The 26,610-nt window shown below is 43.3% G+C and overlaps 1 protein-coding gene across 1 annotated transcript in view; it reads left to right on the forward strand.

Annotated features, from left to right (window-relative positions):
* timm50 (translocase of inner mitochondrial membrane 50 homolog (S. cerevisiae)) overlaps window positions 1-26,610 on the forward strand; it is a 148,518-nt gene that overhangs the window by 43,038 nt on the left and 78,870 nt on the right. Inside the window, exon 3 of the mRNA XM_059951013.1 lies at window positions 20,116-20,137. Coding sequence (XP_059806996.1) covers window positions 20,116-20,137 — 22 coding nt within the window. The remainder of the gene's footprint in view (window positions 1-20,115; window positions 20,138-26,610) is intronic.

The raw sequence follows: 26,610 nt of genomic DNA on the forward strand, positions 1-26,610 counted from the left end.
CCTCACCCTCTCCACTTAAGCTTATAGTCCTAAATACAGAATCTGGACTTGAAATGACAATTATCCTTTTGCCTCCACAGATGCTGCTTGATGTTTTGAGTGCCTCCGGCAGTTTGTTTTTATTTTGTTCCAGATCTCAGTATCTGCAGCCCCTTGAGCCTCCATTGTCTCCATTGTATCTTGTGACAAAATTGCAACCTAAAATGTAATATCTTCTAATCTTTTTCTCTTCTGCTTAAGCCCCTCTGGGCATAGGCTATTGACAGCAGCTCACCAGAGTCCTCTGTCCTGAGCCAATAGAAGAATGATTGTCTCTGTGGCTTCTACATTCACCTAATGGCCTCATCCATCTTCTTGGTGAAGTTTCCTCCTTTCCCAGGATTGAAGGCTTTGGCACTCCTGTTGTCATTTCAGTAGCTTTGGGTTTTTACAGGATGAGGTTGCTAGCCCTATGCCCAACGCTCCACCTCTCCAAGCCAGGCTTAGGACCATTTGTGGTAGAGTTTCAGACCTTTTAACTGAAATGAATTGTAGGTAACCCGGAGTTTATAACTTGTAATCTGTGTGAACCTATTTCTGACTGGGACCTGCTGAATACAATTGGAATTGGAGACCCTGGCTGACAGATTTCTTATTCTTCTCCCTAGCCCAGGGCAAGCAGACCAATTGGAGCACCCCATTGCTTAGCCAGCTGACAATTCGGGCCGAGATAATGAACCTGAGATTTACTATCTGCGTGGTATGGAAGTTCATTTCGACCATAAGATATAGGAGCAGAATTAGGATATTTGGCTCACCAAGTCTGCTCCATCATTCCATCATGGCTGATTTATTATCCTTCTCAATCCCATTCTCCTAACTTCGCCCCTTAACCTTTGACACCCTTTACTAATCAAGAACCTATCAACTTTTGCTTTAAATATAGCCAACAATTTGGTCTCCACAACAGTCTGTGGCAATGAATTCCAGAGGTTTACCACCCTCTGCCTTAAGAAATCCCTCCTCATCTCTGTTCATATTTCACAATGAGACAATTGGGCAGCTGTTTATAATGTTTGCACTGTAGCGATGTGCTACACACAGCGCTGAAATAATGACACGCAGTCGGTAAATCGTTTCAAGACTAGTTTATTCAAACTTCCTGGTGCTGGTATTTAAATCCCTAGCGCCCGCCCTCTCCGGGCAGAAATGACGTCAGAGGTGCATTACCAAAGTCTCTCCCCGTGCGCTGGCTATTTGTGAGCCGGTTCGCCTGTGCAGAAAGTGGGTTGCCACATAACCCCCCCGAACCGGCGATACACCCCCCCAATGTCCTCAGTCTGGGTCGGACTCTTGTTTGGGAGGTCTGCCTCTGAACTGCGAACAGCTGCGCCAAGTCCACATGGGCTGGTTTGAGTCGGTCCACTGTGAAAACCTCTTCTTTCCCCCCAATGTCCAGAACGTACGTGGACCCGTTGTTGTTGATCACCCTGAATGGTCCTCGTATGGCCGCTGTAGCGGCGCCCGGTGTCTGCCCCTTCGAACAAACACAAACTTACAGTTTTGCAGTTCTTTGGATACATGGGTCAGGGTCAGTCCATGCTGTGAAGTTGGTACAGGGGCCAGGTTGCCGAGCCTTTTGCGTAGCCTGTCCAGGACTGCTGCGGGTTCTTCCTCTTGCCCCCTTGGGGCTGGTATGAACTCACCCGGGACGGCCAGGGGTGCACCGTACACCAACTCGGCCGACGAGGCATGCAGATCCTCTTTGGGCGCTGTACAAATTCCAAGTAGGACCCAGGGAAGCTCGTCCACACAGTTAGGTCCTCTCAGGCGGGCCATGAGAGCCGACTTCAGGTGACGGTGGAAGCGTTCCACCAGTCCGTTCGACTGTGGGTGGTAGGCAGTTGTGTGGTGCAGCTGCGTTCCCAAAGGGCTGGCCACAGCTGACCACAGGCTGGAGGTGAACTGGGCGCCTTTGTCGGAGGTAATGTGGGCCGGTACCCCGAAGCGTGCTACCCCAGGTTGCGATCAGTGTTCGGGCGCAGGAATCGGCAGATGTGTCGGTGAGCGGGACTGCCTCTGGCCACCTCGTGAACCGATCTACCACCATTAGGAGGTACTGCACTCCTCGGGACACTGGTAGGGGGCCCAAGATATCCACGTGAATGTTTTCGAACCTCCGATGGCTGGGTTCAAACTGCTGTGGCGGGGCTTTAGCCACTGTACCTTGGCTGTTTGGCACTGCGTGCACGTTCTGGCCCATACACTGACCTGCTTGCGAAGTCCGTGCCACGCGAACTTGCTGGAGACCAGCCGGATGGTTGTCCTGATAGATGGGTGCGCCAAACCGTGTATGGAGTCGAGACGATGGGGCAAGGTTGGCCGGTAGCCACGTCGCACAGTAGGGTCCTCTCACCTGGGCCTACGAGAAAGTCCTGCAGCTGCAAACCCGAGACTGCGGTCCTGTAGCTGAGCATCTGGTCGTCTGCCTGCTGCACCTCCGTCAGTGCTGCATAGTCCACCCCCAGGGACAGGGTCTGGACAGCTGATCTGGAGAGTGCGTCCGCCACGACGTTGTCCTTTCCCGAGACGTGCTGGATGTCCGTTGTGTACTCTGAGATGTAGGACAGATGTCGCTGCTGGTGAGCCAACCAGGGATCGGACACCTTCGTGAATGCGAAGGTCAACGGTTTGTGGTCTGTGAACGTGGCGAACGGTCTGCCTTCTCAGAAGTACCTAAAATGCCGGATTGCCAGGAACAGTGGCAACAGCTCCTGGTCAAAAGCACTGTACTTGAGTTCAGGTGGTCGTAGGTGCTTGCTGAAAAACGCCAGGGGTTGCCAGCGACCCTTGATGAGTTGTTCCAGCACTCCACCGACTGCCGTGTTAGATGCGTCCACTGTGAGGGCGTTAGGGACGTCCATTCTGGGGTGCACTGGCATCGCGGCGTTTGCCAAGGCTTCTTTCGTTTTAATGAAAGCGGCGGCGGACTCCTTGTCCCAGATAATGTCCTTGCCCTTACCTGATATCAGGGCGAACAGGGGGCGCATGATTCAGGCAGCTGAAGGGAGGAAACGGTGGTAGAAATTTACCATACCCACGAATTCCTGAAAGCCTTTGATTGTGTTGGGTCAGGGGAAATGGTGGACTGTATCTACCTTAGCAGACAGAGGGGTTGCCCCGTCTTTGGTAATCCTGTGGCCCAGGAAGACGATGGTGTCGAGCCCGAACTGGCATTTGGCCAGGTTGACTGTCAGGCCATATTCACTCAGTCGGGCATAGAGTTGACGGAGGTGGGACAGATTCTTCTGACGACTGCTGCTGGCTATGAGGATGTCGTCCAAATAGATGAAAGTGAAGTCCGGGTCGCGTCCCACCACGTCCATTTACCGCTGAAACGTCTGCGGCATTCTTTAGGCCGAACAGCATGCGGAGGAACTCGAAAAGGCCAAAAGGGGTGATGAGTGCCGTTTTGGGGACGTCGTCCAGATGCATCGGGATTTGATGGTATCCCCGGACGAGGTCCACCTTGGAGAAGATCCGTGCGCCATGCAGGTTTGCTGCAAAATCCTGAATGTGCGGCACAGGATAGCGGTCCGGTGTCGTAGCCTCGTTCAGCCTGCGGTAGTCGCCGCATGGTCTCCAGCCCCCTGTTGCTTTGGGCACCATGTGCAGGGGGGAGGCCCATGGGCTGTCAGACCGCCGTATGATCCCCAATTCCTCCATCCGCTTGAATTCCTCCTTCGCCAGGCAGAGCTTTTCCGGGGGAGAACCTCCGTGCGCGGGCGTGGAGGGGTGGTCCCTGGGTCGGAATGTGGTGCTGTACCCCGTGTCTGGGCATGGCTACCGTGAACTGCGGTGTCAGAATCGATGGGAAGCCCACCAGGAGTCTGGTGAATTCGTTGTCCGACAGCGTGATGGAGTCCAGGTGTGGGGCCGGCAACCTGGCTTCACCCAGGGAGAACGTCTGGAAAGTCTTGGCATGTACCAGTCTTTTACCTTGCAAGTCGACCACCAGGCTGTGAGCTCACAAGAAGTCCGCCCCCAGGAGTGGTTGGGCCACCGCGGCCAGTGTGAAGTCCCACGTGAACTGGCTGGCGCCGAACTGCAGCTGCACTGTGCAGTAGCCGTAGTCCGTATTGTGCTGCCGTTTGCAGCCCTCAGGGTGGGTCCTGGCTTCCTGTTCCAGGTGTCGTACCCCATCGGGGGCAAGACGCTGATCTCCGCTCCGGTGTCGACCAGGAAGCGGCGTCCCGACTGTTTGTCCCAGACGTACAAGAGGCTGTCCTGGTGGCCAACCGCCATAGTCATTAGCAGCAGGGTGGGCGACAACCCAATGGTGGTAGAAACACCACTGTTCACTGGTCTCCTCACTCCTGCCTCTGTGTTGTGTGCGCCCCCCTGCCGGGCCTGGTCTGGTCTGCTGTTGGGCGCGTGCCCTGGTAATCTGACCGACGGACGCCATGCTCTCCCTCTTGGCTTTCCACAGCACGTCTGCCCAGGCCGCCAACGCTTGCTCGAAAATGAGGCAGGGCTTGTGTCCATCAGCCAGGGACAGCATCTCGTTCATCAATGCTGATGGCAGTCTGCCTCTCAATCCGTCCAGGGGAAGCAGGCAGGCACCCCACTCACGCCATGAGAGGCCAAAGGTCCCAATGAGCAGCGCCTTGAATGCTTCATATTTGCGGTCTTCTGTGGGCGACTGTATGAAATCCGCAACCTGGGCGGCCGTCTCCTTGTCAAGGGCGCTCACCACATGGTAGTAACGCATGGAATCAGGATATCTGCCAAATCTGGAACTGGGCTTCTGCTTGGTTAAACCACACGCATGGTTGCAGCGTCCAGAAAGTCGGCAGTTGTAGAGAAAATGCGTGAACAGATGAAGAGTCGGTCATCTTTGGTCCAAATCCCGTTTGGACCGTTGGGGTCACCAATGTAGCAATGTGCTACACACAGCGCTGAAATAACGACACGCAGTCGGTAAATCGTTTTGAGACAAGTTTATTCAAACTTCCTGGTGCTGGTATTTAAATCCCTAGCGCCCGCCCCCTCCGGGCAGAAATGACGTCGGAGGTGCATTACCAAAGTCTCTGCCCGCGCGCTGGCTATTTGTGAGCCGGTTCGCCTGCGCAGAAAGTGGGTTGCCACAGCACTTTTATTCAGGTTCTGGTGACAGCAGGTGGATTAGGAGATACAGGCTAAACAATTTTAAGTCCTGAAGAAGGGTCTCGGCCCAAACATTTACTGTTTATTCATTTCTATAGATGCTGCCTGACCTGCTGAGATTCTTCCAGCATTTAGTGCGTGTTGCTTTGGATTTCCAGCATCTACAGAATCTCTCGTGTTCGTAGTTTAAATCCAGCCATCTTTGGCTTGCTGCATGAGATATTAAGAAAAAGCTGTAAGCATAGGATACAATGAAGGCCCAGCAACATCCCGATTATGGGATCCAATTTATATAAAATGCACTGTATTTACTTGCCTCAGTTACTCCTACAACACCTCCCAAACCACAACCTCTACTAAAAAGAACAAGCCCAGCAGGCATATTGGGAAGCTTAATTACTGCGTGTTCCTTTCCAAGTTTCACACTACATTGACTTAGAAATATATTGCTATTCCTTCATTGTTGCAGGACCTTAATCCTGGAATAGCTAACACTGGAGGTGCCTTCACTAAATGCAGCTGATCAACATCTGTTCAAGGGCATCCAGGCATAAGTGGTGAATGCAGGGCTCACCAGTGATGCTCAGGTCCTGAAAAGTGATTCTTAAAAAGAGCTTGGTTCTCAGAGCACAAAGGAACAATATCCTCATATTGAGTATGAGGCTTGGATTCAACAGAAGGGATAGAGACAGCACTTTAAAGCTGTTAACATTCAGCAGCAGAAACCTTAATTGAGCAATTTTAATGATGTAAGCCTCAACCAGTTTATGTCAGCAGATGTGTGGTTTGCTGCCAGTAACTAAATTGAAACTAAAATTAATTCTTTAAGCCTTGCCACAGATGATCTCAGAATTTTTGTTTTGGCAATTGGCAAAGATGACTGTTCTAATTACCTATTGTTGGAGAAAGAACTGGTGGTGTTTTGCAGTGCTCCACGTGGTGTTTGAATTTCCATAGCTGACTGTTCAAACACTTGCAGCCTCTGCTCGTTCTGTTAAAAGAGTTTAAATCAAGTCTGCTAGATGTAGGATGAATGGTCACCTTCTATATTTTAGGAAAGTGTGAGATGTTGGCAAGTCTTTTGTGATGGAGGTATATTGTGGGAGGCTTCCTCATCACTTCTAAGTCCATATTACTGACACTTTTATGCTGCTTTTGAAGTGAGGGGGGAATCTTTTTATATGCAGGTAAATTCCTTGGAGATATCACACCACAGGCCTTGTTCATTTCTATTTCATCCTCATTGGCTTAGAGCTGAACAGGGAGCTTGAATGTGAGCGTAGCACACGTTCACGTTTGGACGTGAAGCTGCTCCTTTGATCTTTACTCAGCTCATGCCATCTGTACGTTGCAAATGGGCATGTGGCCTTTTATCATGCAGCACACTTCTTCTCATGTTCTGTTTAGGACATAAGGTGAGGAGATTGACGCTGAAGTCTCATTCATGCTTTCCTGTCTGTTGCCTTGTTAATTGCCCACATGTTCAGCTGAAGTCAATGCTGTACTTTTCCTGCTCTGGCAGTCCTACATTTAGTCATCACTAAAGGAGATGTGGATATGAAACATTTGTGCCTGTACTGGCAGAGTTCACTGTTCTCTGTCATGTGGCTTAATGCCCAAAATATACCAGGTGTAGTCCAAAACATTGTGGAGCTGGGTGAGCCTGGGGGGGCGGGGGGGGGGGGGGGGGAAAGAAAAACACTAATTTAAAGAACAATTTCCTGCTGATGGTGGAGTTTTGCTCTGTCAGAAAGTTCCCTCTAATGTTCTCAATTTATTCAGTACGACACAATTTATTCAGTTGTAACACAAACTGACCATTTAAGGCAGGGGTTCCCAACCTGGGGTCTTTGGACTCCTCATTTACTGGTAGGGGTCCATGGTGTAAAGGAAAGTTGGGAACCCTGACTTTAAGATAAGCTGCTGCCTCTAGGGAGTTTCCTTGCTCTTTTGGCTGCATAAAGTTGCCTTTTAATGTAACATTGATAGTAACACACACAAAATGCTGGAGGAACTCAGCAGGTCAGGCAGCATCTTAAGAAACAGAAATAAACAGTTGAGACCCCTCAGAGTGAAAATAATGTAACTAATGCCTGCTTCCTTGACCACTGGCCAGCCAAAAGAATGAAAAGGCACTTTCAGTGTCCAAATCTTCTTTAACCCTAGAGATAAGATTACCCATTCATGAATGGGCACAGTGACATGGTTGTTAATGTGGATTCAATAGAAAGACCTGGCAAAAAGATGGTGATTTCAACAGCACAGCAAGTTGCAGCCAGAATGGCAGGCAATAGCATTATGTGCTGGGAGGCATCCTGGAGAAATAATTCTGCAGAATTCATCCAGCATAATTGACCCACTTAGATAATCTGTGTAACCGTTTGTTCATGTGAGCACAATGTAAACTTAATTTCCTCTGTGAATTAATGAAGGCAATTCAATGTAATTCAGGACTTGCTGAATAATTTCTCATCTGTCATGTCACAATGTGAAGGAGAATTGAGAGGGGTTACTCAATCTTAGCTATAATTACCAATGTACACAGTGACTGGTACTAAGTAGGAACAACTGCATTGAGTGCAGCCCAGAAAAAACTTAATCTATTCAGTGAGTCAGAATCACAGTCAGGTTTAATATCACTGGCATATGTCGTGAAAATGGTTTTGCCGCAGCAGTACATTATATTAGGAACTATAAATTACAATAAGGAGTATATAAAAATAAATAAGTAGTGTAAAAAGAGAGGGGGAAAATAGTGGGACAGTGTGTGTGGGTTCATTATCCATTCAGAACTCTGGGAAGAAGATGTTCCTAGAGCAATTGCAAATTCGTCCTGGTAATTTTCCATTCAAATACCTTTGATTGGACAATCCTACAAAAGATAGTGGATACAGCCCAGTCCATTACATGTAAAGCCCCACCCCCCCCAACTTTCGAGCAAATCTACATGAAATGCTGTCATAGGAAAGTAGCATCCATCGTCAGACATCCTCACCACCCCGGACCATGCTCTCTTCTCGCTGCTGCCATCAGGTAGAAGGTGCAAGAGCCTCAGGACTTGCTCCACCAGGTTCAAGAACAGTTACTACCCCTCAACAGTCAGTCTCTTGAACAAAAGGGGATAACTACAATCATTTGCCCCATCATTGAAATGTTCCCACAACCAATGATCTCACTTTAAGGACTCTTTATCCCATGTTCTCCTTATTTATTGCTATTTATTTATATTTGCATTTGCACGATTTGTTTCACCTATCACCTTGTGTTTCTCCTTCCCCTTCACCCCCCCCCCCCCCCCACATTTTAAATCTACTGCTTTTCTTTCCAGTCCTGCTGAAGAGTTTCGGCTTGAAACGTTGACTGTACTCTTTCCATAGATGCTGCCTGGCATGCTGAGTTCCTCCAACATTTTGTAGATGATGGAATAGATGACTTTGTTGCCAAGTTTGCAGATGCTGCAAAGATTGGTGGAGGGGTCGGGTAGTGTTGAGGAAGCAGGCTGCAGAAGGACTTGGACAGATTAGGAGAATGGGCAAGAAAGCGGCAAATGAAATACAGTGTCGGAAAATGCATGTGCTAGAAGAAATAAATGTGCAGACTGTTTTCTAAAAGGTGAGAGTGTCCAAAAATTTGAGATGCAAAGGGACTTGGGAGTCCTTAAGCAGAACACCCTAAAGGTTAATTTGCAGGTTGAGTCAGTGGTAAGGAAGGCCAATGCAGTGTTAGCATTCATTTCAAGAGGTCTAGACTATAAGAGCAGGGAAGTGATGCTGAGGTTTTATAAGACACTGGTGAGGCCTCACTCTGAGTATTGTGAACAGTTCTGGGCTCCTTATCTAAGAAGAGATGTGTTGATACTGGAGAGTGTTCAGGGATGATTCCAGGAATAAAAGGGTTATCAAATGAAGAATGTTTGATGGCTCTGGGCTTGTACTTGCTGGGATTTAGAAGGATGATGGGGGGGATCTCTTTGAAACCTTTTGAATGTTGAAATAAATGCCTAGACAGAGTAGATGCGAAAAGGATGTTTGCCATGGTGGGGGAGTCTTGGACAATAGGGCACAGCCTCAGGATAGAGGGGCGTCCATTTAAAACAGAGATGCGGAAAACCTTCTTTTGGCAAAGGGTGGTGAATTTGTTACTGCAGACAGTTTTGGAGGCCAGGTCGTTGGGGTGTATTTAAGGCAAAGATTGATAGGTTCTTAAACACTAAGTACACTGCAGATGCTGTGGTCAAATCAATACGTACAAACACACTGGAGGAACTCAGCAGGTGGGGCAGCATCCGTCCTCTGGTCTTTCACCTGGCACCTTCCACCCTGCCCCCACCTTCTTTATAGGGTCCCTGCCTCCTCCTCCTTCAGTCTTGTCAAAGGGTCTTGGCCCAAAACGTTGACTGTTCATTTTAACGGATGCTGCCCAACCTGCTGAGTTCATCCAGCTTGATAGGTTCTTGATTTGACCATGGCATCAAAAGTTGTGGAGAGGAGGCTGGGAGTGGGGCTGAGGAGGGGAGAAAAAGGGATCAGCCATGATTGAATGGTGCAGTAGACTTGATGGGCCAAGTGGCCTAATTCTGCTCCTACGTCTTATGGTTTTATGGTTTTCTTTGTATTGTGGCTGCCTGCAAGGAGACAAATCTCAAAAGTTGTATCATGTTTACGAACTTTGATAATAAATGTACTTTGAACTTTGAACATCCCACTCTGAACTACCTGTCTGTGGTTTCCAACACTGTTCTAACTACGCCCAACTTAAGCTTGAGCAAAAGCATTTAATCTTGCATCAGGGCAACTTGCATCTTTTGGAACTTAACACTTGCAATTTCTGTACAGAAATGGCTATAGTTTATCTAATGTTACAGTAACACATAAACAACCTGATTTGCTGGACAGTTCTAGTGTTCTTTTGGTTTCAGTTTACCATAATATTTTTTCCTTGAAGATAATGGTACTAACATGTCCCTTTTGTTTAATTTCTCTATTAAACCTCACCCATTAATTAATCCATCAAACAGCTGGCTCTGCTAATAGCATGCCACCATGTCAATTTTAGTTACGCCCTATATCCTGGTCATCCATTCCCAACCTCTACCATTTAAAACTAACTTGTTTTCTCATTCTTCCAGCTCCAATAAAGAGCCTTGGACCCGAAACTTTAACTTTTTCACTTTTTGATAGATTTTCCCTAATGTTTACAACATTTTCTGTAATTTCTATATTTTAGCAGGTGTGGTTCTTTGCAGAGATAGACACATAAAAATGAAGGGAATGGAGGCATGTAGATGATACACAGGAAGAGGGTGAGCATTTTGTGTAAACTGGCATCACGATCAGCACAACATCATCGGCCAAGTGGCCTGCCCAGTGCTGTATGTTCATGTTCAATATATATATATAAAATTGGAACAAGGACATTTCTGCTCTTACACTCAAATTCTTGAATGGCCTCCCAGTTTGCTTATTTAAAATTAATGTTAATTTCCAGTGATTCTTATGCGAGGATTTTCCCCCACCCCGCCCCCACCAAATCTCTCTGAATATTGAAATACCTGTCCTGAGTAGCACATGATTAGGAGGATTGGCCTGTCACCGAACATTCGTATTAAACTTATGTGCACTGAATGCACAGTAATATAAGAAGCTCCAGAGCGTAGTGGATTTAGCCCGGTAGGTCATGAGCGCATCCCTCCTCACCATTTACAGGAAGTGCTTCCTCAAGGGGACAATATCCATCATCAAAGCTACCCACTCTCCAGGCCATGCCATCTTCTCACAGTTGCCTGAAGTTCCACATCACCACAGCTACCTGCCTTCAAGCATTCAATTCTTGAAGAAACTGTCACAACCCTGATCACTGCAGCTAGGCAGCACTGTGATCACTTTGCACTAAAATTTTATTCTAATTTTATTCTTTCTTCTAAAAAAATGTTGTGTATAGTGCATCTTTAATTTATGTTCTTCTTGTGAATGCTGCTTATATGATGCTGTGTGCCTGTGATGTCGCTGGAAGTAAGTTTTTCATTGCACCTGTGCATACATATGATGGTGCAAATGACAATAAAATGGATTTGTCATTAACAACACTCATTATTTTACTTTAATAAAAACTCTGCTTTGTATTTTTCATATTATATTCCACTTTACACAGGCTCTGTCCGTGCCCCTCTAAAGCAGGGGTTCCCAAGCATATATTATCTGAAGTCTTTTAATAAATCGGGAAAAATTTAAGACTATTTTATTGGAGACACATAACAAAGATGGAAATGGGAATAATTCGGTTCATCAAAAGAATGCAGAGAAAAGGCCAAGTGATTGGTAACAGTACATGAACTTGAAATTCAAAGCTACAGTTTTCCCCAATGGAGTAACTGATAAAGTTGCAAGAAATGAACCTATGTTGATCTGATTGGATCTGTGGTCTCTTGCCTAATTTTAGCAATGATTTTGCAGTGGGTCTTGATGTTTCTGCAGTTGAGAAGACAAAGAATCTTAATGCTTTCCCTGATTATCTTGTGACCCCACTGGGAAGTGTACAAACTGGAACATAAAGTTAGAGCAATTTGTATCTTCCTCTCAAATCTGTCTGATGTTTAGACTGGCATGCTACAATATTTAATGGCTTGTGTGAGGTTATTTAGCTGGTAATATCCAATATGTTCTGGAGAAGAAAGAAAATACCTTTTTTGTATTTCAATATATTTCTGACTAGATAATATAATATGAATATAACATTACAGTAATGGGTTTGCTTTTATGTTATCGCTCTACTTACAATCTTTTGTGCATTTTCACACATGCAAACAATTCAGAATTAGATGCCATGCTCAGCATTATATAAATAGCAATTTTTGCAAGTAATTTAGACCATTGAAGCTAACAAATGACACAGTGCTATATTGAACTGAGCTGAACTGAATAAGCCTAGACTGATTCGATTTGTGGCTTGGTGTCTTATATTCTATTTTTATCTCTTCTTGTTGTTTCTGTGATTTGTTCTTTTTTTTGCGCGTTGGGGGCTTTGATGTTTTTCTTTGAGTGAGTTCTATGGTTTTCTTTGTTTTGTGGGTGTTTGGGAAGACGAATTTCAGGTTGCGTATTGCATACTTACCTTGACAATAAATGTACTTTGAATCTCTGAATCAAAGTACATTTCTTGTGCAACACACACAAAATGCTAGAGGATCGTCAACATTTTGGGCTGAGACCCTTCAGTAGGACACTTCAGTGAGTCCTGCTGAAGGGTCTCAGCCCACAACTTCGATTGTACTCTTTTCCATAGATGCTTCCTGGCCTGCTGAGTGTGTGCTGTCTGGATTTCCAGTATCTGCAGATTTTCTCTTGTTACTCATTTCCTCTGCTTTTTTCTCTCTGTTTCCCTGCTCTCCCTCTGTACTTGAGCCTGATTTGAGCACTGTCCAAAGTCTTTTAACAATTATGTGTGAGGTTGTCCTTCTTAATGACTTGCAAAGTTTCCTTTGTACATGGTGCATTTTATAGCAGCTCCATAGTACAAGTAACTGTGAGAATCTTTGCATTTTGAGTCTCCCTGGGAAACTCCTTGTTTCTTCAGTCTCATTCTAACACTTTGAAAATGAATCATTGAAGAGCACTCCTTACAAAGTAATGTGAACTCATCCCTCTACTTTGAACCTGCATTTGTTGATCTAGTAAAGGATGCCTTGCTTAAGATATGCATAGGCATTGCATCAAAGTTTCCCATAACATGAAATTATGAAAGATAACTCACCTTTTGAGACAAGGTTTCTTATTAGATCCTTCTATAGGCTTCAAAATTTTAAATTTCTGAAGTAACTGGCAGTTTCCCAGCCCTAATTTTTTTTCTTTGCTGATTCACTTTCACCATGGTTCACCCATAATCTAAAGTATGCATGCTTTGTGTGACAATATTAGTAACTGGTGGCAGGCTTTTCTTGCCTGGCTTTCATGAAGGAATGGCCTCTAGTATTGGCCCTTTGATAAGCATGTGTAAAGTTCCCATTCTGATATGTTTTACCTCTTCTTTCCTGCCCATCACCTTCCCTTGGGTCCCCTCGTCCGTCCCTTTTTCCTAAGGTCCACTTTCCTCTCCTATCGGATTCCTTTTTCTCCAGTCCTTGTTTTTCCCACCCACCTGGCTTCACCCATCACCTCACAGCTGGTTTCCTTCCTTTTTATTCTGCCATCTTCCCCCTTCCTTCTCAGTCCTGATGAGGGACTTCAGCCCAAAACATCGACTGTCTATTTATTTCCATAGACGCTGCCTGACCTGCTTAGTTCCTCCAACATTTTGTGTGTGTTGCTCTGGATTTCCAGCATCTGCAGACTTTTATCATGTTTATGCAAAGAAACCTGACTCTCTGTCTATTCTCTCCTTCCTAGTCTTTAATTTCCACTCCTGCAGTTCCGCCAAGATTGATTCTTACTTGTGAAATATTTTCAATCACACCATTGTAAAGTGTACTCCTTATTATAGTGAAGTGAGAACTCCTCCCACCGCCCCCCCCCCCCACAATTCTCCCTTTATCAGCACCCCTTCAGCAGCAAGGTATCCTAATTACCATGATGCTGGTACAACTCAATTCTTTTAAATATAAGAGCCTAATATGGCGCTTGAATTACTCCAGAACTGAGTTAATCAGGAGTCTTGAGAAAACTTTGAAGGTAGTGTGGAAATACAAAATCATGCTATCCCTTGATTTAAAATATCTGTGTTTGCTTTCTTCCTATTGGTTCTATTCTTTTGATGTTAGTAGTATCTTGACTGAGAAAACAGCTAATCTGACAATTCTTTGTGAGGTTAATGAAAGAATGTCCACCTTGGTGAAGTATCACTGTTGAATTGTGTTCCACCATGAATCATAATCCTCATGCTGTCGTACATTAGATGTATGTTTGTGTATCTAACCTTTAGTGCTGTTACTCAAATGCTGCTTTGTAGAACAGGGGCTCCGTTATGCTTCACTGATATTTATGTAATGATCATGAGCTTTGAACCAGCCTGAGAATGACAGGACCACAAAAACATGATGTAGCTGTAAGGGACGGTGTGGTCTATCACAAACCAGCCAGTAATCATGAGCTCAAGTCAAGCGACTAATGAAGTTTATTGTCACTACATACATGTATAAATGTACATAACCATATAATGTATATAGAAACAAGAAAAGTTTCTTTGAACCAGGGTGTAATGTAGTACACGTAACACACATAACAAACTTAATAAGGTAGGGATAAAATCACACATAAGTAACAGTCAGGATGAAGAACAGTTTTTTTCTTCCAGGCCATTAGGCTTCTGAACTCCAGGCCACATCGTACTCAAAGTGTCACTGGTTAATCTGTTCCGTATCTTACAATATTTAATGCACTTTAGTTTGTTATGTTATAAATTGTTTATTTATTTGTTGTAATTCATCTGTAGATTTTAATCTTGCCTTCATAAGTTATTGTGTGTTATATGTGTTACGTGTTTTACACCTGATTTGGAGAAATATCTCATTATTATATGAATTATATAATTATATACGTTATATGCATGTGTGCAGTTAAATGACAATAAATTTCACTTGACTTGAGTTGGCACTTGCTTGAAGAAGCATTTCCTTTGTTTTGAATATGGTGCGGTTTCACCTGATATATGGTGAAGCTTGTGACACCTAACATACTTTATGTAGATATTTAGAACTATCTAAATAGAAATGAGTGTTTTCAGAATTTTCATTCATTCCCCACATTATGACATCCTATGATGCTGTATGTGATAATATTTAAAAATAAATATGATTAAATACTTCTGAGTGTTTCTAAGCAATAAAGTTGGTGGTTTCCTACTGTTGCCAGTCAAGAATCAACTACATATATCATTAGATGTTGTTTACTTATGGAATTCTAGTGAATGATGCTAAAGATTTTCACAGAATTTTGCACCACATATCTAATTTAACTATTTTATGTACATATATACACCCACCCACAGACTTACTGTAATTCAGTTTTATTTCTCTATTATTATATATTGTATCGTTCCCACAAAGACAACAAATTTCATGACATATGCTGGTGATATTAAACTTGATTCAGAAAATGCCACAAGTTATGGTACTGTGTGCCTATTGCATCCAAACCAGCTGTACATAAGGACAATTCAACCATTCCCACTTCAACACCCTCTTACAACAACTTGCCAGATTCTTTCCTCTTTCCTCTTTAGATACTTGTAACATAAGAACGTAAGATTTAAGACCATAAGCTGTAGGAGCAGAATTGGGCCATTTGCCCCATCGAGTCTGATCCTCCATTTCATTATGTCTGACCCAATTTTCCTCTCAGACCCAATCTCCTGCTTTCATCCTGTATCATTCATGGTCTGACCAATCAAGAATCTGTGAACCTCTGCCTTAAATATACATAAAGACTTGCTCTCCACAGTTGCCTATGAAAATGAATTCCACAGATACACCACTCTCTGGCTAAAGAAATTTCTCCTCGTTTCAGTTCTAAAAGGACACCCCTCTTATTCTGAGGCTGTGTCCTCTGGTCTTAGATTTACTTGCCATAGGAAACATCCTCTCCACATCCACTCTATCAAGGCCTTTTACCATTCTATAGGTTTCAATGAGGTCACCCCTCATTCTTCTGAATCGTAGTGAATACAGGCCCAGAGCCATCACTCTTCTTATGACAAGTTACGAACCTCCTTTGAAACCTCGTTTTTGTGAACCTCCTTAGAAACCTCTCCAGTTTTAGCGTATTCTTTCTAAGATAAGGGGCCCAAGACGGCTCACAATACTCCCAAGTGAGAGGCCTCACCAGTGCTTTCTTAAGTTTCAACATTACATCCTTGCTTTTATATCCTAGTCCTCTTGAAATGAATGCTAACATTACATTTGCCTTCCTCACCACAGACTCAACCTGCAAATTAACCATAAGGGAATCCTGGACAAGGACTGTCAATCACTTTCCACTTCAGTTTTTGTATTTTCTCCATCCTAATCTGTCTTAAGTCCTCTGTAGCCTCTCTACTTCCTGAAAACTACCTGCACTCCACCTATCTTCATATTGTCTGCAAACTTTGTAACAAAACCATCAAGTCCATCATCCAAATCATTGATATATAATGTAAAAAGAATCGGTCCCAACACAGACCCCTGTGGAATACCACTGGTCACTGGCACTCCCACTCTTTCCCTTCGGCCATTCAACCACTAACCAGAACATTAACTGGAGTAGTGGACTATTTGACTCCTTGTATCTGCACCAGTCAATGAGATAGTTTATCTCAATCACAAACAAAGGAAATCCAAGCAATATACACAAAATGCTGGAGGAACTCTGCCCGAATGGTCTTGGCCGGAAACATCAACTGTACTCTTTTCCAAAGATGATGCCTGACCTACTGAGTTCCTCCAGTATTTTGTATGTGTTGCTTTATTTACCTCAATGCCACTTTTTTGCACCAATCCCATATCCAGTTTGGGTGATGAATTTTATGTAATTATAGTATTGAAGGTGGAGCTGTAGTCAATAAACAGTGGACTAACAGAGGCGAGTCCTCTGCTCCAGAGGTGAGTGCAGGACCAGGGAGACAGTGTCTGCTGTAGAGCTATTTCGATGTTGACTGGGAGGCTGGAGTTCTGACCAAACTCTCAAAGCATTTCATGATAGTGGATGTTTGAGCCACTGGGCAGTAGTCATTAAGGCACGTTATCTTGTTTTATCTTGATAGTAATTTTCTCATAGGTGGGAATCTCAGATTGAAACAGGAAGGGATTAAAAATGTCTGCAAATGTCCCTGCCAGCTGATCTTTCATACACATGAATTTCCAGGAACCACTGAATTTCTTTGAGCCATAACAGAAGCTGCCTTACTGATTTTTTCGACTTTTATAGTCAGAGAATTATCACTCCACCTCAATGACTGGAATGATTAACAATGCATCTGTGTTGAATTAAGGATGACAATTGCTGGAAGAATTATTCCAAAAAATGATTCAACATGCTCTCGCTTGATAAAGCGTTTTCAGACTACATTTGCCATAAATCCACACACAGTTCCAAAATGCAAACACAAGGAAATCTGCAGATGCTGGAAATTCAGTCAACACACACAAAATGCTGGTGGAACACAGCAGGCTGAAACATCGACTGTACTTATTCCTATGGATGCTGCCTGGCCTGCTGCGTTCCACCAGCATTTTGTGTGTGTGGTTCCACACAGTTCTGTGGTTTTCACCATAACTGTTAGTCTGTCTCTTGGCAGATATTTTTGAATAATGCTGCTTATTTGATAATTACACTTCTGTAAACCCATGACAACTGTTTCTTGGTTTAGAAAATTACACCATTTGCAATAATAAGAGTTGGAGGCCATCTGGCTGTTCAAAATCATATTGCTGTTCATTCAGTAAGATCTTGGTTGAATCCTGTATCAATTCCATTTTTATACCATGCAGTTACAAAGAAGGCACAACAGTGGTTATATTTCATAAGAAGTTTGAGGAGATTTGTTGTGTCACCAAAGACACTTGCAGGTGTACCATGGAGAGCATTCTAACTGGCTGTATCACCATCTGGTATGAGTTGGGGGGGGGGGGGGCATTGCACAGGATCAAAATGAGCTGCAGAGAGTTGTGAACTCAATCAGCTCTGTCATGGGTTCTAGCCCCTCCAGCATCCAGGACATCTTCAAGCAGCAGTACCTTAAAAAAGATCCCCATCACCCAGGATCTGCTCCCTTCTCATTGCTACCATCAGATAGGAGTCTGAAGACACACACTCAACGATTTAAGAAAAGCTTCTTCCTGTCTGTGTGGCGTGTGGCCAAGTGGTTAAGGCATTGGACTAGCAATCTGAAGATCGTGATTTTGAGCCCCAGCTGAGGCTGCTTGTTATAGCAAGACTTAACCACACATCGCTCCAGTCCACTCACCTGAAAATGGGTACTGGCAAAATGCTGGGGATTAACCTCGTGATAGACTGGCTTCCTATCCGGGGGGGAGTCTCGTACTCTCAGTCACTGCATGCCACAGAAACCGGCATAAGCACTGGCCGATGAGCCTATAAGGCTCGGGACAGACTTTAACTTTAACTTTTTCTTCCTGGCTGCCATCCAGTTTCTGAATGGATATTGAACCCATGAACACTAACTCCGTATTTTTCTCTCTCTTTTTTGCACTACTTATTAAATTTATCTTTTATATATATACTGTAATTTGCAGTTTTTCCATTATTATGTATTGCAATGTACAGCTGTTGCATAACAACAGATTTCACAACATATGGCAGTGATATTAAATCTGATTCTGATCATTTGTTCCTCGTGTGGCATCTTATTGAATGAATGCCTTCTGAAATATGAAATATATTCAATCCTTGGCTCCTTATCCATCCATCTGGTAGAACCTTCAGGTGTTAATAGATTTGCTAAATACCATTTCCCTTGCTGAGTTTCTCCAGCATTTTGTATGTGTTTCCCTTCCTTAAGCTTGTATTGACTATGAATGATTATAAATTTCTTTAATAATACCAAGTTATTTTCTCTATTGCAAGAGATGAACAGTTGAGTTCTATTTTCTGCCTGCAAATTCACAGGGTGGTTTAAAAATCTTACATCTTAGTATGTTCATTTCCAGAAAATGATTCCAGAATGAAATGTTTGTCATATGGGGAGCATTTGATGGCCCTTGAGCCTCTACTCACTGGAATTCAGAAGAGTGAGGGGGTGATCTCATTGAAACGTATGAAACTTTGAGAAACCTCTGTAGAGTGGATGTGGAGAAGATGTTTCCTGTGTTTCCTGTGGTGGAACCAGAGGACACTGCCTCAGATTAGAGAGGTTTCCAATTAGAATTCCAATTAGCGATGAAGAGGAATTTCTTTAGCCAGAGAGTGGTGAATCTGTGGAATTCTTTGCCACAGGCAGCTGTGGAAGGCAAATCTTTATGTATATTTAAGGCAGTGGTTAATAGATTCTTGTTTAGTCAGGGCATGAAGCGTTATGGGGAGAAGGTGGGAGATTGGGGCTGAGAGGGAAATGGATCAGCCATGATGTAATGGTGGAGCAGACTCGATGGGCCAAATGGCCTAATTCTGCTCCTATATCTTATAATCTTGTGTATATATCTTATATCTTATATCTTATAATTTGCTTACTTTAGAGCCTTGATAGCCAAGTATTTGTGATATGTTTTGTTTTCTGCAATCAAGACTGAAGTGGTGTATTTGTCTAATACCTTCACCAACTTCCTTACTGTCTGCATGAATTCTTATCTCTGCCTCTGAGGCTCCCGTTTCTAATTAATTATCATTACTTCTAAGTTTTAGGCTTTTAAATTATAGTACAGCTGCTGATGGTTTGGCGACTGCCTAATGCATGAAGTCATGCAAACCAGTATGCAAAATGAAAGGTGCCATTTAACTTTTGTCTGTGCTGTGATAGCTAATTTTATCCACAACTATAAGTGACCACAATTGATCCAGGGCTTGCGGGAGGGATTGATAAAATCAGTAATATTCTTGCCTCTTGATTGTAATTCAGTGTTGGCCTTTTTTTCGCTGGTGGGCAAAGACGAGTTTGGGCTTGGCATTCATGCCCACAAATAGCTGTGGGCAGTCAGTGTTTAAAACAAAGAACATCCACTTGTATGAGTAGTTTGTTAACGTAACAAGAGCCAAAGCCTTCAGGATAAAACGGGATATGGGAATAAATATGTGGATTGACTTCTACTGCCTGCTGCTAATAAAGTCTCCGCTTAGCAGCAGATCAGACTCCAGCTACAGTGTGGGTGTTGACGGTGATTTGGGAACCAGCTGCTTCCCCAACCATTGACAGATGTGTTTGAATATTCATATGTTTGGAGATTAATTTCTATCTTAATTGGGAGAATGGGTTTGTGGTGTAGCGTGCTCTCAACCTGCTGGTAAACGGCCTGCATAAACTGATCACTTCTTTCGTTTTTTTTCTCTACAGATTCCAGATGAATTTGATAATGGTGAGTAAAATCAATTTGGAATTGTTTACACTGCTGGGCTCAGCTTGGTATTGGCATGTAGAAGCAAGTTTCATTTTCCTGAGTGGCACAATCTGAGCAAATTGTCCTTTTTTATTATTTAATAAATATTGAAAATGTTACTTCTGATCACAGCTGGTCCCCTCTGATAAAGTGGGATTTATATATAAAGAAATTGGGACTCCTGCCTGTGTTTGAAGTTCTAAACTTTGCAAAATGAAAAGTTTTGCGGAATATAGTTATGGACCTAGAAATGTGAGATAAAAAGTGTTCTGTGAGCTCAGGAGAGAATGTGACCTTCTGTCTAAAGTTTTTGCTCCTTGTAACTTTACGGGTCTAATTCCCTAAGTAACTGTCTGCTTCAATGCTATTCCTAGTCTTTGGAGTAATGTGGGGACTAAACTGTCTTTCCACGTGCTCAATTTTAACCAGACAATAAACTTTCAAAGTTATAGGCATGACTTCAGGGGACAACTTATCAATCTGATATTGAAGTTTTGAAGTTGTATTTATCACTGAGAAAGCTAGCTTAATCATTTGATGAAAGAATTGGAATTTAGAACAAAAGTGTGTTATTGCAGATTTTGGCCAAGGGTAACATTGGTTTTAGCTTCCATACTCTGGGAAAGAGAAACGTTCTTTGAAATTATTCATGGCAAAGTATTTATTTATTAATTTATTGTTTGCAAGTTCATGCTTGATTGATCTCAAGAAAATAGTGAAGATATTTTCATGTTGTTTTGGAATTGTAGGATTTATATCCAACAATATATAGTGATACATCTCCAAGCCATTATGCAACACTCATATATCCTTTCCAGTCCTGATGAAGGATCTCGGCTCGAAATGTTGACTGTTTACTCTTTTCCATAGATGCTGTCTGACCTGTTGAGTTCTTCTAGTGTTTTGTGTGTGTTGCAATCCCATATGCCTGCAGTGTTTGCCCCCTCCTAATTGTATTGGCTACTTCTACAATTGATGTGATCAGAATAGCCTCAATGTGTTACTGCCATCTACTCTGTACCCTGGATACGATGGTGATGGAGTGAATGTTATGAATGTATAATGGTTGATCAGGCTATGTGCCTTATCCTAGTTGGTGTCAATCATTTTGATTCTTGTAGGAGTGCGTTCACCCAGGCAAGTGGAGGGTTTGAAAAAGTTGGGTCACTGGCCATGTGTAACTCATCAGCTCTTGCAATCATAGCAATTGGTTGGGTAAAATTGCCGTTCAGTAGAGATCACCCTAGTATAATGATGTTGGGAAACTAAGCAATAAAAATGTTACAGAATTTATAGCGTAGCAGTTAGAGCAATGCTATTACAGATTGGGGTGTTCTGGAGTTCGCTGTTTAATTTGGGTACCATTTTGTAAGGAGTCTCTGTATGTCCTCCCCATGGAATATGTGGGCTTTCCCTGAATGTTATGGTTTCCTCCCAGAGTCCAAATATGTACCGGATAGGTTATATGGTCATTGTAAATTTACCCATGATTAGGTTGCGGTTAATTGTTGCAGGGCTGCTGGGATGGTGTACTTTGAAGGGCCAACAAGGCCTATTCCACTAAATAATATAAATAAGTAATTAGACTGTCGTGGTTTGTGATTAGTCTTTCTGTTGTTGGAGATGGTCTTTGGGCAACTTTAATGACAACTTGGCAGTGTAGATCAAGTCTGGGCAACATTCCTTTTCAACATATGCCTGTTGAAGAAGCTTATTGGATAAAGTGCTGGAGTGTGTTCTTTGGGACTATATCTTCAACATAAAAGAGGTGTCAAGAAAATAAATCCATTGTCAGGGAAGTATGTGGAATGCAGAATGCTGCTTGTAACACTGATTTATGAGGGAAGTGATTCATGTTTTTTTCTGATCTGTGTACATAACTCATTTCTGGTTGTCAAGTATTGCCACTTAGCATTGAAGTATTTTTGAGAATTGTATTTTGAGACTTGATCGACTGGTCTTTATAAATATAGAAACCGTATTTAAAATCTAAATAAGCCTGATGCATTTTGGAAATAAGACCTGTGGACCGATGAAGTTAAAATAGAACTTTATAGGCCGCAATGAGCAAAGGTATATTTGGAGAAAAAAGGGTTTGGAATTTCATGAAAAGAACACCTCTCCAACTGTTAAGCACGGGGGTGGATCGATCATGCTTTGGGCTTGTGTTGCAGCCAGTGGCACGGAAAACATTTTACTGGTAGAGGGAAGAATGAATTCAATTAAATACCAGCAAATTCTGGAAGCAAACATCATGCTGTCTGTAAAAAAGCTGAAGATGAATAGAGGATGGCTTCAAAATCCACAATGGACTACCCCAAGAGGAGCAAGCTCAAGGTTTTTCCATGGCCCTCACAGTCCCCCGACCGAAACATCATTGAAAATCTGTGGATAGACCTTAAAAAAGCAGTGCATGCAAGACAGCCCAAGAATCTCACAGAGCTAGAAGCCTTTTTCAAGGAAGAATGGGCGAATGTCCCCCAAACAAGAATTGAAAGACTCTTAGCTGGCTACAGAAAGCATTTGCAAGCTGTGATACTTGCCAAAGGAGGTGTTACTAAGTACAGACCATGCAGGGTGCCCAAACTTTTGCTTTGGGCCCTTTTCCTTTCCTGTTACTTTGAAACTGTAAAAGATGAAAATAAAGAAGTAATTTTGCTTAAAATATTAAAGAAATGTGTCATCTTTAACTTCATGCCTTTTGGAAATCAGGTAATCTTTTACTCACTTAGCTATTCACATTAACAGAAATTTTGACTGGGGTGCCCAAACTTTTGCATGCCACTGTAACTACATTGAAGTGTGCATCATATTCCAATTCATGTGTAGTCTTAATTAACTTTTTGGAGAGTAGTAAATCTGTGGAATGCTCTGCCACAGACTATGGTGGAGGCAGAAGTTGACTGTTTCTGATTGGTTAGGGCATCAAAGGATATGGTGAAAAGGTTTTGGCCCAAAACGCTGACTTTACACTTTTCCGTAAATGCTGCTTAACCTGCTGAGTTCCTCCAGCATTTTGTCAATCCCCCTGCTGTGGACCACTTCTACAAAGAAGGGATCTGTATGCTCCACGACCGCTGGACTAAGTGTGTACATATAGGAGGGGAGTATGTTGAAAAATAAATGTGCTAGGTTTTCTAAAATTGACTCCTTCCCCCTTGGGCTACGAACTTATCAATCACTGCTCGTATTGTAGTTAGTCATACATTCAGTTAGTTAGTTAGAGAGACAGCTAGAATAGGCCCTTCCTGCTTTTCAAGTCACACCGCCCAGCAATTCCTGATTTAACCCTAACCTAATCAGAGGACAATTAAATGACCAATTGACCTACTAGCCAATACGTCTTTGGAGTGTGGAAAGAAATCGGAGCACCCGGAGAAAGCCTACACCTTCGTCAGGGAGGATGTACAGTTCCCTTACATATGACATAGGAGTTGAATTCCGAACACCAATGCCTGAGCTGAAATAAGACCATGAGACATAGGAGCTGAATTAGGCCATTCAGCCCATTGAGTCTGTGTTGCTTGTGTAACCCTCAGGTTCAGCCAACATACATTTGTCTAAGAGAAGACTGCCTCTGTTCCAGCCAAACTGAGAAATCTCATTTGTGTGAATGCTATGTGATGTGTTACCTGGTTACAAATTGGAACTGCAAAATATCAGACAGTACACCATACGCAATCAAATGATTGAACTTTATAAATCTTAATCTGACTAGAGGGTTAGTAAAGAAAATAAAAAGAAAGAGGGCCAATTTTAATGAAACAGTCTAATGTGCACATTGGAGGTCACGGTTCCATCCATTCGTTCCCCATCGACCTCCTCCGAGTGTCACTGACCTTCAGACCCTCGCTCTAAATCCACTCCGTCTGGCAGTCTCCACCCATGTCATCTCTCTTCATCTTTCGCCAACAAAAGACCACAAAATCCCTGCTGTCAGACCCACAAGAAAAAAACAACGTGCCTCTCGTTGGATGGTGCTCATTCCAAACCCCCCCCATTATCTCTAGTCATAACCCAAACATTGCTGCTACAGAGAAACTGTTACATTAGCAGTGAAACCTTACAGAATGTTATACGTGGATTACCAGCATCTACAGATTTTATCTTTGTTTTATGTTTCCCGGAGACCCAGTCTTGTGTTCAGAATTGGATATCTGTAGTGAATCTGCAGAATGTCTTTTTAATAATTAAATTGCAATTATGTGGCAGCCGAAGAACAATTACAGACTCAGGCCCTTTCCATTCTGGAGGCTCAGTTTTCCTAACATTTTATAGAGCAATATAATCAGCTAGTGCCTATGTTATGTAGACAGGACAATTTTTTTGTTTCTTTACACTAGTGGTCGCCAACCCGTCGATAGCAATCGACTGGTCGATCTGTGAGACTTTCCCAGTAGATCCCGAAAAAAGAAGAAAAATAAATACACAAATACTGTTGAGAGATTGTTTCCAGGTTGCGGGATTTTAGTTCCGTTCTTTCTGCCCAGTGCACATGCATGTAGCTCCCCCGCCACACACTACACAGTGTACTTCAGTGGTCCCCAACCACCGGGCTACGAGGAGACGATATGAGTAAGCTGCACCTTTCCTCATTCCCTGTCATGCCCACTGTTGAACTTGAACCCATGCGAGGCCATCAGTCGGCTAAATGCAGTGATACCCTTGCACCAGGGATCACTGGTTGGCCTCAGGTGGCCGGCGGGAAGTGCCGTTGCTACCGGCCTGGAGCACAGACAGATGGGCGCCGCCTCTGAACCTGTTTAGCACACCGAATGTTCGTGGGGAACCCGGTGCTAAAATTTTCGCAGTGACCTAATTCAGGCTCAAGGTTTCAGACCTCGCTGCAATCTATTGAATGTCATCCCTCAAGTCAAACTTTTGTTGGCTGATAGATCCTACAAGGGGGGAGGCGGGCGTGCATCCTGTCGCACTCGTTCGATCGGTCACTCTCTCTCTCTCTCTCTGGACTGCGACCGCCGCGGCCCTCTGGCCCTTACCTTGTCCTCTCACCCCACCTATGGCCAGCCACACTTGGCTAAGGCGGCAGGCAGGTGGGAGGCTGGAGTTCGGGCCCAGAGACTGTCTAATGAGGCAATGAAGCCCTCAAAACTTCTTTAGCACCTTGAGTCCAAGCAGCCCGCACTTAAAGACAAGCCTGTTGAGTTTTTTTCCAGCGGAAAAAACGTGAACAAGCGGGACAGAAGCTAAGTGCTGAGAGCCACAAAAACTAAATTGCGGAATAGACTGGACATAAGATACCTGCTTCAAGTATGGTTGTATTCCTGTCATGTTTAACACCCCCCACCGTCGCCCAGTCCACAGGAATTGTCAATATTAAACAGGTCCGCAGTGCAAGAAAGGGTGGGTACCCCTGGTGTACATACATTATTTCTACTTCTGGGTTGCTGGGTTTTACTTTTCTGTCCTGGTGTGCATGCGTGTAACTAATCGATCTGGGGTTGATCTTGCCTTTCACTAAGGTCAAGGTAAGGGATCTTGGACTTAAAAAGATTGGTGACCACTAATTTACACTCATTAATTATTTTCTCTTAATCTGCACATTGTTGGCAATTTATTCAATTGTGCAGGCAAGTTTTTCCACAATACTTGGAGCTCAAATGGAGAATGATTCTCCTTTCAGCAGATCAGTTTGGCATCAAATAATTTGAAACAGATTGAAAATTAACCTTTGAGCATCCTGCCCTTATTGGATGTTTTCTGCAGCCAACTGAGTGAGGAGAATGGAAAGCTATCAGGGACATTTTTATGACCATAATTCAGTAATGTACTTGCATCAAATGACCTGAAAATAGACCATCAATCAGATCGACTCACATTGTACCGAGTAGATGGACACTTCAGCAACACCTTGAAATTGAAACATCAGGACAAATACTTCAGGAAGATGCATTCTTAAAGTGCAGCTTTGTGAGAGTTGCTACCTGGCCACATTTACAAAGTTGCTTCATTGTTTGAGACATAGGAGTAGAATTAAGCCACCCAGCCCATGAATCTGCTCTAACATTCCGTCATGGCTGATTTATTATTCCTCTCAACCCTATTTTCCTGCCTTCTCCCTGTAACCTTTGACATTTTTACTAATCAAGTGGCTATCAATCTCCACTTTAAATGTTCCAAAAGACTTGGCTTCCACAACCATCTGTGGCAGAGAATTCCACAGATTCACTACCCACTGAATAAAGAAATTCCTCCTCATCTCTGGCCATCAGCAACTTATGAACAAACCTATGTTAATCTCATTTTATTCTTCCCATATTCTTATTTATTTCTTTATCCATCCATTCTTCCCTCCCTTTCCTTTCCTCTCCTTCACTCTGAGCCACACCAACCAGCAATCCCCCAATTTAATTGAGAAGCTGGAATAGCATATTCTGCATTGTATCTCAGTCAATCAGTCAATCAATAAATAAATAGAAGTTAATCTCAGT

Source organism: Hypanus sabinus, chromosome 26 (genome assembly GCF_030144855.1).
Source record: "Hypanus sabinus isolate sHypSab1 chromosome 26, sHypSab1.hap1, whole genome shotgun sequence".
Classification (NCBI taxonomy): domain Eukaryota; kingdom Metazoa; phylum Chordata; class Chondrichthyes; order Myliobatiformes; family Dasyatidae; genus Hypanus; species Hypanus sabinus.